The 12,804-nt window shown below is 39.9% G+C and overlaps 1 protein-coding gene across 1 annotated transcript in view; it reads right to left on the reverse strand.

The window, feature by feature from the left end:
• The window catches only part of robo1 (roundabout, axon guidance receptor, homolog 1 (Drosophila)), a 460,963-nt gene that overhangs the window by 39,279 nt on the left and 408,880 nt on the right, over nucleotides 1–12,804 (reverse strand). The window contains exons 15-17 of the mRNA XM_061877335.1: nucleotides 10,829–11,060; nucleotides 7,822–7,943; nucleotides 2,235–2,406 (exon numbers count right to left, since the gene is read on the reverse strand). Of these exons, the coding sequence (XP_061733319.1) occupies nucleotides 2,235–2,406; nucleotides 7,822–7,943; nucleotides 10,829–11,060 (526 nt within the window). The remainder of the gene's footprint in view (nucleotides 1–2,234; nucleotides 2,407–7,821; nucleotides 7,944–10,828; nucleotides 11,061–12,804) is intronic.

The following is a 12,804-nucleotide window of genomic DNA, read 5'->3' on the forward strand; positions in this document are numbered from 1 at the left end:
ATACGCCCTCGCTCTGGTTTTTACTCATTTTGTCTTCCGTGCGAGGCACATGAAAGACAAAGCTGCTTCACCCCCGCCGTGCTCAAAAGATTCTTCTCGACTGGGGACGTCAATGTTTCATGTCGATACTATTATAATTGGAAAATCTCAAGCAAAGCACCGAGACTGTTGCTCTTCTTGGACTCTACAGGTGTCTAACCACAGACCATCCACACCCGAGCTCACGCCGTGACGGATGGGTTCTGTTCACCCCTTCCCTGAGGCGTCTTGTTCCACGCCCGGTGTCGGAAGGAACATGACAACAATCAACATGGGAGGAAATCGTGTCAGTCACAGAAGGAGATGCTTCACAGCGTCGTTCCGTCACACATGCCAGCAAACATGCCGCGCCATGCCGGTGTGTTGGTGTGGATTATGAGGATAAGAACACACCACATGCATGATTCATACATGTTGTATTTGTAAAAATATTGCTTCCATGACGACAGGGTGGGTGCTTGTAGTCTATTTAATTCATATTATTATTAGGGGTGTAAAAAAATTGTTTTTCGAATGAGTCGAGATTCTTATTTGTAACAATTCTTTATTGATAAAAATTTATTTATTTATTTTTTTTAAATCTGTACTGCCCTGGCAAATCATATAGTTGATGTAGATGCCCACATTTGCTGTACAGATTTACTTTTAAAAAGAAAATCATGGGATACTTCTCATGTTGCCTTATTTGTATTTACTTGATTAATTGTTTAAGTAGACTTTTATTAAACAAAACCAGTTTTCTTTATAGTAATATTGACATCTATTTTATGGAGGAATGTAGTCAATCATAGAACTGGCACACAATGTTATTAAAAAAGTATTGATTTTGTATCGAGAATTGATTCTGAATCGAATCGGATGGTGCCCAAAGATTCACAGCCTAGTTATAATGTTAAAATATATATTTAAATTTCCTTGGGAATTAGGAAATTATTACGGAAAAAATGTATGGGGAAAAAAATAGCATTAAAATGAACGGACAATAAATGATAAAATATTATAGTACAAAACAACCAGATTGGGAATTAGTTTACTTAATTAAATGTTACTTTTATTTATTTCTAAAAAGACACTCGAACATTTTTTATAAATAAAACAAAACTTTTTAACATCAAATTGTGTTTTTTTTTTAAATAATGAAATATAATTATATTATTATTGTGTTTATACCATACAGCAGTGGTTCTCAAATGTTTTTCACCAAGCACCACCTCTTTAGTGACTTAATTTAAAAATACAGTAGCATAGTAGGCCGAAGCATTCATTAAAAACAAGGCAGAAGTTTTATTTACCAAGTATATTTAATATTTTTGGTCATCATAACATTACACAGTTTGAACAGTAACACAGGGTTTAAAAGATAGGAAAATAAAATAATGTACTTAAAATAATGAATACAAAATTGGGCGTACCAGTTGATGGAGCCCGCGTAACGCTAGTGATACACGTACCGTAGTTTGAAAGCCTCTGCTATACAGTTTTTATGGAAAGAGTATGGTAAACAATAAAAATAAAAACGTTAAATATTTACAAATATGTATAAAAAAAAAAAATCCGATGGAAATGTGAAAAGTATTTTCAAGAAATTGTCCACCCTATTTGCAACCCGTGTGAATAATTAAAAATGTTGCGCTATTTTTATCAATTTTAACTGTGTTTTATGTATATATATATATATATATATATATATATATATATATACACACACACACACACACACAAATTGTTTCGGGCTTATTTTGATTGTGATTAATATTTTATTTTTCTGTTTTAATCTGCACAGCACTTTGGTGTCAACAGTCTGTTGTAAAAATGTGCTGTAGACATAAATCTACCTTGACCTTCACTTTGGAAATGTGCAAAAATATTACCACAAATTGTCAGAAACTTGTGGGAATGTTAATATTGGACAGAACCAGCTGATTGGTGGCATTAAGGCACATCTAATTGCTTTGAAAGGATAAGGGAAGCAAAGTTAATCGCCATAATTAATTACTTAACTTAATTGATTATTTCTTTAATCTTAATATTTAATTTTAGCAAGACATTTTGGACATGCTTCTCACTTGGGGGGGAAAGTCCTTGGACACCAATCCTTACAAAAATATCCCAACATCTTGTTTCAGTTTCCCCCAGAAGAACAGAAGCTGAGGATTATTTTGTCCAACGTCAAATAAGATGCTTTCTTGACTCACCAAGTTGGAAGTAGGTGACGTCGCTCTTGACCCCTGGCCCTGCCCCCGTGCTGGCCGCCACCTCCACGCTGTAGCGGATCCCGGGGGCCAGACTGGGAATGAGCACGGAAAAGGTGGCGCCGTCCACGGTGCGGTTGACGTGGTACCGGCTCTCGTTCCCCAAGCACCAAACCTGCCACCGGGGGAGAGAACGACACATTAGGAAAGCGAAGAACCACATCCATCATGGCGGCTGCTACCGTTAATTGGGCCGACTCTCAGCAGGACGCGCGGGTCGCGTTACACGGCTGAGGTCGGAAAGGATTCTGAAAACATGACTTTATGTTTTCCAGGCGGCGCTGGACAAAGAGTCAGTATTAAGCGAGGTAGCCATAACATGTCTCGGTGCAGCCTTAAGTCCATGGAAAACAAATGGCGATCCGTAATCAGGCCCATAAGCCAATTCGCTGCTTGTGGGCGCCGTCACTCCAGGGAGAGACGGCCTGCTCCCCTGTCAGCCAAAAAGCAGGGCCACAAAGAGGACCGCGCATACTTCCCCGAACTCACGCTTTCCCAACACACTTCCCGGGGATTGAATGTGTTTGCTCTTGCATGAGTCGACTACAAAGCGCCGACATTCTCTGTGAGGGGAAAAGCAGTGAGTGGGAGTGCTGCTCTGAAACCTAGCGTGAAAACATCTCCCATATTATTTTACTACATGCCGCTGTCGTGACACAGAATCCATGCCAATTAAAACCCGCAGCATCGTTTGGAGAAATTAGGCTATATAGGCACCAGCGGCTCCCGCGACTCCGAAGGGAATAAGCGGTAGGAAATGGATGGATGGATCCAGAGAGTGGAGGTGCAAATAATTATTTGAACTAATAAGACTTTTTAGAAAAGAGCCATATAAACCCAATCCATTCTGTTTTTCTGTTTGATATTTTGTGATGGATATCCATTAAATTTTTTCCAACAGTTTTTGAATGTTTCTTTTTAACTTCAAAACAAAAGATGAATGTAATGTTTTTGTTTTTTTTGACAATATGAATTTGTGCCTTTATAACATGTGGATTCTCCCCAAAATATTGATGTTGGCCTTTTTACATTATAACTTCCATCCATCCATTTTCTACCGCTTATTCCCTTTGGGGTCGCTGGTGCCTATCTCAGCTACAATCGGGCGTAAGGCGGAGTACACCCTGGACAAATCGCCACCTCATCACAGGGCCAACACAGATAGACAGACAACATTCACACTCGAACACGAGGGACCTTTTAGTGTTGCCAATCAACCTACCCCCAGGTGCATGTCTTTGGAGGTGGGAGGAAGCCGGAGTGATAAATAAAACTTATAACTTGTGACTATATATATATATATATATATATATATATATATATATATATATATATATATATATATATATATATATATATATATAGTATAATACAACACAAATAAGATATAATTTCAAAGAGCAAATAATAAATATTTGACATAATTATAATTTTTAAAAAGAGCCATAAAAACCCAATCCATTATATTTCTACGTTTGTTTTCTATTAATATTTTGATGGCTATCCATTTATTTTTACTTTTTTTTTTTTACAAAGTTTGATCATTTGTACACATTTTTTTTGTAAAATGTGTGGATTTTCACCAAGTCCATATATATATTAATATTTAATTGATTGATAATTGATCGGTAAATTATCATTATTAATTATATATTAATATATCCATCCATCCATCTGTCCATTTTCTACCGCTTATTCCCTTTCGGGGTCGCGGGGGGCGCTGGCGCCTATCTCAGCTACAATCGGGCGGAAGGCGGGGTACACCCTGGACAAGTCGCCACTTCATCGCAGGGCCAACACTGATAGACAACATTCACACTCACATTCACAATTTAGTGTTGCCAATCAACCTATCCCCAGGTGCATGTCTTTGAAAGTGGGAGGAAGCCGGAGTACCCGGAGGGAACCCACGCATTCACGGGGAGAACATGCAAACTCCACACAGAAAGATCCCGAGCCTGGATTTGAACCCAGGACTGCAGGACCTTCGTATTGTGAGGCAGACACACTAACCCCTCTGCCACCGTGATATATATATATATATATATTAAAATATTGTATTAATTATAATTATAATTGGGGACGGCGTGGCACTGTTGGGTGAGTGGCCATGCCAGCAACATGAGGGTTCCTGGTTCAATCCCCAACTTTGTCACGTCCATTGTGTCCTTAGCAAGACACTTCACCCTTGCTTCTGATGGTTGGTGGTTAGGGCCTTGCATGGCAGCTTCCGCCATCAGTGTGTGAATGTGTGTGTGAATGTGGAAGTAGGGTCAAAGCGCTTTGAGTACCTTGAAGGTAAAAAAGCGCTATACAAGTACAACCTATTTATCATTTATCAATAGCATACATGACTTTGAAGGTAGAAAATACAAGTATAACCCATTTACCATTTAATTACGACTCATCATAATATATTACAATAAAAAAAAAATCAAATTAAATTTGAAAAAACATAAATTTGACATCTAAGTCCCAATCTGTTTAATAGTCTTTGATCTATTACTTTGTTAAATGTATTTTTTAACTTAATACAGAAGTTGAATGTAATGGAAAATTGATCAATTATGAACCATCATTAAAAAATTACAACAAAACTCAAATACAATTTGAATTATTTGACATAATATTTTTTATGCAGATCCATTACTTTTTTTTGTGAATATTTAAAGGCCTACTGAAACCCACTACTACCGACCACGCAGTCTGATAGTTTATATATCAATGATGAAATATTAACATTGCAACACATGCCAATACGGCCTTTTTAGTTTGTTGTCTGTCTATCTGTGTTGGCCCTGCGATGAGGTGGCGACTTGTCCAGGGTGTACCTGCCTTCCGCCCGATTGTAGCTGAGATAGGCGCCAGCGCCCCCCGCGAGCCCGAAAGGGAATAAGCGGTAGGAAATGGATGGATGGAAATTACAATTTTAAATTTCCCGGGAGTTTCGTCCTGGAAACGTCGTGTAATGATGACGTGTACGCAAGACGTCACAGGTTTTTAGGAAGTATGAGCGCTGCACACAAACACACAGCTAAATGTCGTCTGCTTAAACGGCATAATTACACAGTATTTTGGAGATCTGTGTTGCTGAATCTTTTGCAATTTGTTCAATTAATATTGGAGAAGTCACAGTAGAAAGATGGAGTTTGGAAGCTTTAGCCTTTAGCCACACAAACACACGGTGATTCCTTGTTTAAAATTCCTGGATGTGAAACGTTACTATGGATCAGAGCACGGTGAAGCGAGCATGAATCAAGACGGAATGTCAACCAGCAGGTTTTGGTGAGAAAATTGTGGTTAAAAAGTCAGTTCTTACCGGTGAAAAGCTGAGCTTGTGTCATCCATAGCTGCCATCGACTCCCCTGAGACACTGCACGTCAAAACACCCGTGGACACACCCTTCCGACTATCAGGTAATATTAAACTCACTAAAGCACTAGCAACACAATAGAAAGATAAGGGATTTCCCAGAATTATCCTATTAAATATGTCTAAAAACATCGGAATCCGTCCCAATCGCGTTTCTTATTTTTTTAACTTTTTTTTTTTCTAGTCCGTCGCTATCAATATCCTCAAACACAAATCTTTCATCCTCGCTCAAATTAATGGGAAAATTGTCGTTTTCTCGGTCCGAATAGCAGTTTTTGTTGGAGGCTCCCATTATAAACAATGTGAATATGTGAGGAGCCCCCACACTTGCGACGTCATCATCCGCGACTTCCGGTAGAGGCAGGGCTTTTGTCTTAGCACCGAAAGTTACAAACTTTATCATGGATCAATCAATCAATCAATGTTTACTTATATAGCCCCAAATCACTAGTGTCTCAAAGGGCTGCACAAACCACCACGACATCCTCGGTAGGCCCACATAAGGGCAAGGAAAACTCACACCCAGTGGGACGTCGGTGACAATGATGACTATGAGAACCTTGGAGAGGAGGAAAGCAATGGATGTCGAGCGGGTCTAACATGATACTGTGAAAGTTCAATCCACAATGGATCCAACACAGTCGCGAGAGTCCAGTCCAAAGCGGATCCAACACAGCAGCGAGAGTCCCGTTCACAGCGGAGCCAGCAGGAAACCATCCCAAGCGGAGGCGGATCAGCAGCGCAGAGATGTCCCCAGCCGATACACAGGCAAGCAGTACATGGCCACCGGATCGGACCGGACCCCCTCCACAAGGGAGAGTGGGACATAGAAGAAAAAGAAAAGAAACGGCAGATCAACTGGTCTAAAAAGGGAGTCTATTTAAAAGCTAGAGTATACAAATGAGTTTTAAGGTGAGACTTAAATGCTTCTACTGAGGTGGCATCTCGAACTGTTGCCGGGAGGGCATTCCAGAGTACTGGAGCCCGAACGGAAAACGCTTTATAGCCCGCAGACATTTTTTGGGCTTTGGGAATCACTAACAAGCCGGAGTCCTTTGAACGCAGATTTCTTGCCGGGACATATGGTGCAATACAATCGGCAAGATAGGATGGAGCTGGACCGTGTAGTATTTTATACGTAAGTAGTAAAACCTTAAAGTCACATCTTAAGTGCACAGGAAGCCAGTGCAGGTGAGCCAGTACAGGCGTAATGTGATCAAACTTTCTTGTTCTTGTCAAAAGTCTTGCAGCCGCATTTTGTACCAATTGTAATCTTTTAATGCTAGACATGGGGAGACCCGAAAATAATACGTAGTCGAGGCGAGACGTAACAAACGCATGGATAATGATCTCAGCGTCTTTAGTGGACAGAATGGAGCGAATTTTAGCGATATTACGGAGATGAAAGAAGGCCGTTTTAGTAACGCTTTTAATGTGTGCCTCAAAGGAGAGAGTTGGGTCGAAGATAATACCCAGATTCTTTACCGTGTCGCCTTGTTTAATTGTTTGGTTGTCAAATGTTAGAGTTGTATTATTAAATAGAGTTCGGTGTCTAGCAGGATGTTCTCTACTAAATCCTTTCAGCAAAAATATGGCAATATCGCGAAATGATCAAGTATGACACATAAAATGGACCTGCTATCCCCGTTTAAATATGAAAATCTAATTTCAGTAGGCCTTTATGTTTATAATGCACCCCCCGTGACCCTAAAAGGGACAAACAGTATAAATTGGATGATGTTTTTTTCTTTGTCTTCTGATGGCTATCCATTTTTGAATAACTTATGAATTGATCTCTTTAACTTAGTACAGAAGACAGTATGTATTTTTGTCACCATGCTAATCCTAAACATCTACATTGGCCCACTGTGCATTTATTTGGCATCAGTTGTTGCATGTTCCAGCAGGTGGCACTATTTCACAGCGTTCTGCTCCTCTTCTCATGCTGCTGTCGTTGAGGGCGTCTGGCACACATAAAGGTACCTCTCCTCTGGGAATTTATTTCCACGTCTGTGCAATGTCTCTTCCTCTGTTATCTGACTCTGTCGCATACCTCTTTTTTTTTTTTTTTTTCCTAATCCCGGCTCCTCTTTGTGTCTTTATGTACATTGCACATCCCACTTGCTCAACCTGAGATAAGATTTATTTTTTGGGTTACCTTGTACTCCTGGACCACGCCGTTCTGCTCCTCCTCTGGAGGGGGTTGCCAGGAGACCACGATGGCGGTGCCATTGTCGCCGCTCTCTGTCACTGTAACCTCCCGGGGCGGCGCACTAGGGGCTAAAGGAGGGAATAGACAAAGGAAGAAAAAAAGCATATTACACACCTTTATACAGCATTGTGCAACATTTCCTGGTGCAAAACAACAAAGGAATATTCATCGTATGTAAAATCTGTGTACTTTTTGTACATACTTATCTGACGTTGTGTATTATCTCCATTCTTATGTTCTAATTTTTTTATATTGTGCAAGCTGGCAGCTGTCATTAAGTACTTGCAATTAAGCAACTGGCACATCTTTATTACATATGTAAATGTAGAGGAGGCCTGGGGTACAGCACCACATTTTGGGCCCCCATACACAAGACTCGTTTGGGCCACCCTTGCTGCCCCACACATACACACTTGCTATGTTTACATGCTCTATAAACAAACTATCATATGAATTTGGTTGAAACCAGCTTTTTAAAACACACGAAAACACATTGATTAGGTTTTTGGCTTTAAAATATGGGGTTAACATTTATAGACTGGAAGCTACATAGTTAGTTGTTTTTTTAAAACAAAAAGTTTGTTGTTTTAGTGCCAACAAATTCAGTAGAAAGTGGCCAGAATATGAATTAAAATGATGATTTAACCTTTCATTTTTCTATGAAATATGATAATAGATCATTAGATTATTACTATGATTATATTATTATTAATGCACCTCCTGGGGGTTAAGCCTCCCCGTGTCCTTGATAACTAGTGACGCCTCTGTTTTGACGTTAATCGAGGGTCCTTGAACACACCACAGTTATGGGCAATGTGATGCAAAACTAAAACTTGTACATAACTCTCTCCTAAACTGCCACCAATAGATTTTTGGCATTCACCTCATCCTTGCAACAAACTGATGTTTGTGTGTGATTGAGTGATTGATTGAAATTTGTATTAGTAGTTTGCACAGTACAGTACATATTTTGTACAACTGACCACTAAATGGTAACACCCGAATAAGTTTTTCAACTTGTTTAACTCGGGGTCCACGTAAATCAATTCATGTGGATGCTTGCAGGTGAACTTTGATGACTTTATGACGTCTACGTTTAATGAAGTGTTTGTCTCTATCCAGGTACAATGAAAAATGTTACATTGTCTACATATTTGATATTCTTAATTTGATTCCACCAACCCTTTTTTTGTTCAATAATAGCATTATATATTAATTGTATATTAAAGTTATGGAGTCATTTTTTACAATTACATATTTAAATGGCAAACAACAAATCGTCAAACTGTACAAAAGCCCAGGGGGCCCTTGTGCTGCTTAGGGCCACAATACAACATCTCCACTTGCACCTCCACTTTGATGCCCCAGTCACGGGTAAGCAAGCTTTTGAATTATTTTGAGCAGTGGTGTCCAAAGTGTGGCCCAGGGGCCATTTGAGACCCACAGCTATTTTTTTTTACACATTTAAAAATATTATTAAAAGAGAAAAAAAACATAAACATGTGGAATAAAAGAGCAAACAGGTGAAATGTAACAATCAAAGGCTGCAATTTTGACTCTAAAAGCTGCCATGGAGGCTGTTTATTCTTTCTTTAAAAAATGTTACTACTCAAAAAAAAATGTAATTACAGATAATGTTTTTTTTTTTTTTTTTACAAATTATTGACCTATTCAAGCCTCCAACTATTTCATATCAACAATTCTACTTTGAAGCATTTTTTGTAAAATATTGCCTATTTTGTGTGTTGGTAAAAAATAAATAAATAAACAAACAAAAACGTATACTCTTCAGATAGACCTGAAGTTGATCTAGAGACTTGAGTGTTTAAAGTAAAAAAATAGAAATTATATTTATATATTGTAGCTGAGATAGGCGCCAGCGCCCCCCGCGACTCCAAAAAGGGAATAAGCGGTAGAAAATGGATGGATGGATATATAGATATATATATATATATATATATATATATATATATATATATATATATATATATATATATATATATATATATATATATATATATATATATATATATATATATTAAGATTTTCATGAGTGGGACCTTTTTGGGTCCCCAATCATTTTAGTGTGACTTAAAAAAAAAAATCATAATCAATTGCGCTATGAATTATTTAAAGCTCCAATTACTTCACATCAAACAAACAACTTTGAAAATTTTTTTGAGGAAAATATATCATATTTTGTGTTTTTGCCATAAAAAACAGGGTTTTAACAGAAAAAGAATAAAACAAAAACATTTTTTTAATATATTTTTACAATTTTATGACCAAGACCCTTCCAGGTTCCTGGGACCCAACTTGAAGGGAGTCCTGAAGTACTGTATATGTATTGTATTGCTTTTTAAAATGAACAATATCAAAATAACTACGGCCCTCAGTGGAAATAGTTTAAACACCCCTGATTTTAAATATCCTATTTAGTACCTATAGTAACTATGTCGGTTGTTCATTGTATCCGTTCATCATTAAGAACTAGTTAAGATTGGCCTGGTGATTACGCCCCCTAATAAAAACCGCTGTATGCAAGGTAAAAGATGTCAACTCTTTCCTCCCCTGCTGTCAAGAAAACATGTATGAGGCGATCAAAGGAGGGAGAAGATCAGAACGTAAAGCAGTAAACACTCTGCGGGCACATTTTTCCTCCACAGTATGCTGCCGATTAAAATGTGCAGTTCCGTGGCGAGCGAGCGCCACGCCCTGTGTGTCGCACATGAGCTTCCATAAGGCCCTTTTTAAAGCGCTCATCCAGTATACCTAAATGTCGCACGTTTTCCCCGTACCCCCCCCCCCCCCCGCCTCTGCCTGGTGTGAACAGCTGTTGTGTGCTCACACACATGCAAGCTGTGCATATAAAATTGTGTAAACATGAAAACACGCGTGCACACATGCGAGCTTTGAAGCGCTTAAAAGCACACACATTCACACACGAGCGCACCTTCCTCCAGGGTTCTGCCGATTTTGACCTCGCTGTCGGTGCCTTGGAACTCGTTGAAGAAGGGCCGCACTTTGAACTCGTACGTGGCGCCTTTGCGGAGCTGCGGCACCACGGCGCTGTCCTCGCCGGGCGTGCGCACCTCGAACACGGCCCAGTCGCTCCGTTGCTGACCCTCTGGCGAAGGGCGAAACATCACCTTGTAGCCTTGTATGTACTGCGACTGCTGCTCCACCTAGTGGACAAAACGGGAATACAGTGGTGTAAGCTTGTCTTTTACTGTTCTCATTGTAATCTAACATTTTTCACCAAGTACCACCTCAGAAAACACCTGGCTCTCCAAGTACCACCATAATGGTCAACATTAAAATACAGTAGCATAGTACGCCTAAGCATTCATTAAAAACAAGGCAGATAATTTATTGAACACGTATATTTAATACGGGCTTCACGGTGGAAGAGGGGTTAGTGAGTCTGCCTCACAATATGAAGGTCCTGCAGTCCTGGGTTCAATCCCAGGCTCGGGATCTTTCTGTGTGGAGTTTGCAGGTTCTCCCCGTGACTGCGTGGGGTCCCTCCGGGTACTCCGGCTTCCTCCCACTTCCAAAGACATGCACCTGTTGATTGGCAACACTAAATTGGCCCTAGTGTGTGAATGTGAGTGTGAATGTTGTCTGTCTATCAGTGTTGGCCCTGCGATGAGGTGGCGACTTGTCCAGGGTGCACCCCCCCTTCTGCCCGATTGTAGCTGAGAAAGGCGCCAGCGCCCCCCGCGACCCCAAAAGGGAATAAGCGGTAGAAAATGGATGGATGGATGGATGGTATGTTTAATATTTTTGGCCATTGTAACATTACACACAGTTTGAACAGTAACACTGTGTTTGAATAGAGGAAAATAAAATACTGTACATTAATCAACTGATTATTTGGCGTACCACTGGATGGAGCCCTTGTACCACTAGTGGTACAGTTTGAGAGTCACTGTAATAAGGAACCAAAATTACCAGTCAGTATCACACTTATTAGGGATTTGAACCTTGCAACAAATCGCGATTCAATTCAATTCCTGGGTGACGATTCGATTTAGAATCGATTTTCAATTCAAACGATTCTTGGTTCAAACCATCCATCCATCCATTTTCTACTGCTTGTCCCTTTTGGGGTGGCAGGGGGTGCTGGAGCCTATCTCAGCTGCATTCAGGTGGTAGGCGGGGTACACACTGGACAAGTCGCCACCTCATCGCAGGGCCAACACAGACAGACAACATCCACACTCACATTCACACACTAGGGCCAATTTAGTGTTGCCAATCAACCTATCCCCAGGTGCATGTTTTTAGCGGTGGGAGGAAGCCGGAGTACCCGGAGGGAACCCACAAAGTCACGGGGAGAACATGCAAACTCAACATAGAAAGTCCCCGAGCCCGAGATTGAACTCAGGACTACTCCGGACCATCGTATTGTGAGCCGCATGCACTAACCCCTGACCCTTCGTGCTGCCTGGTTCAAACCGATTCTTGCAATATATTATTTTATACTACTAGATCGTCGATTCGTATTTGTGATGCTCAGTCCATTGGCCATTAGGAATAGCTTCCACAGAGGCTGCTAGCAGCTAGCTATATCGTCATACACTATGTGGAGCCGCTCCCTTTACTCAATAACCATTTATTGCAGAAAATAAACTACATATCTTACAAGTATTAATTATCAGTAAGGACGAGGCTAAACATGTCAACACATAGCGGAAGAGCAAGCAGAAACACACAAACTAATAGCTACGCTAGCAGCTAAACTCGCTTGAAACAACATCAATAAATAACTGCTTGGTAAATTTTAAAAACTGTAGATGGAACAGCAGAAAGTAACAGGTATTAACATGAAATTAACAATTTGAGTAATTATATTATGAAAAAACATTTTTATTGTGTACTTTTGACTTCGTGTTGATGGAACAATTGTATGTAATAAAATAAAAT

Source organism: Nerophis ophidion, linkage group LG18, assembly GCF_033978795.1.
Source record: "Nerophis ophidion isolate RoL-2023_Sa linkage group LG18, RoL_Noph_v1.0, whole genome shotgun sequence".
Classification (NCBI taxonomy): domain Eukaryota; kingdom Metazoa; phylum Chordata; class Actinopteri; order Syngnathiformes; family Syngnathidae; genus Nerophis; species Nerophis ophidion.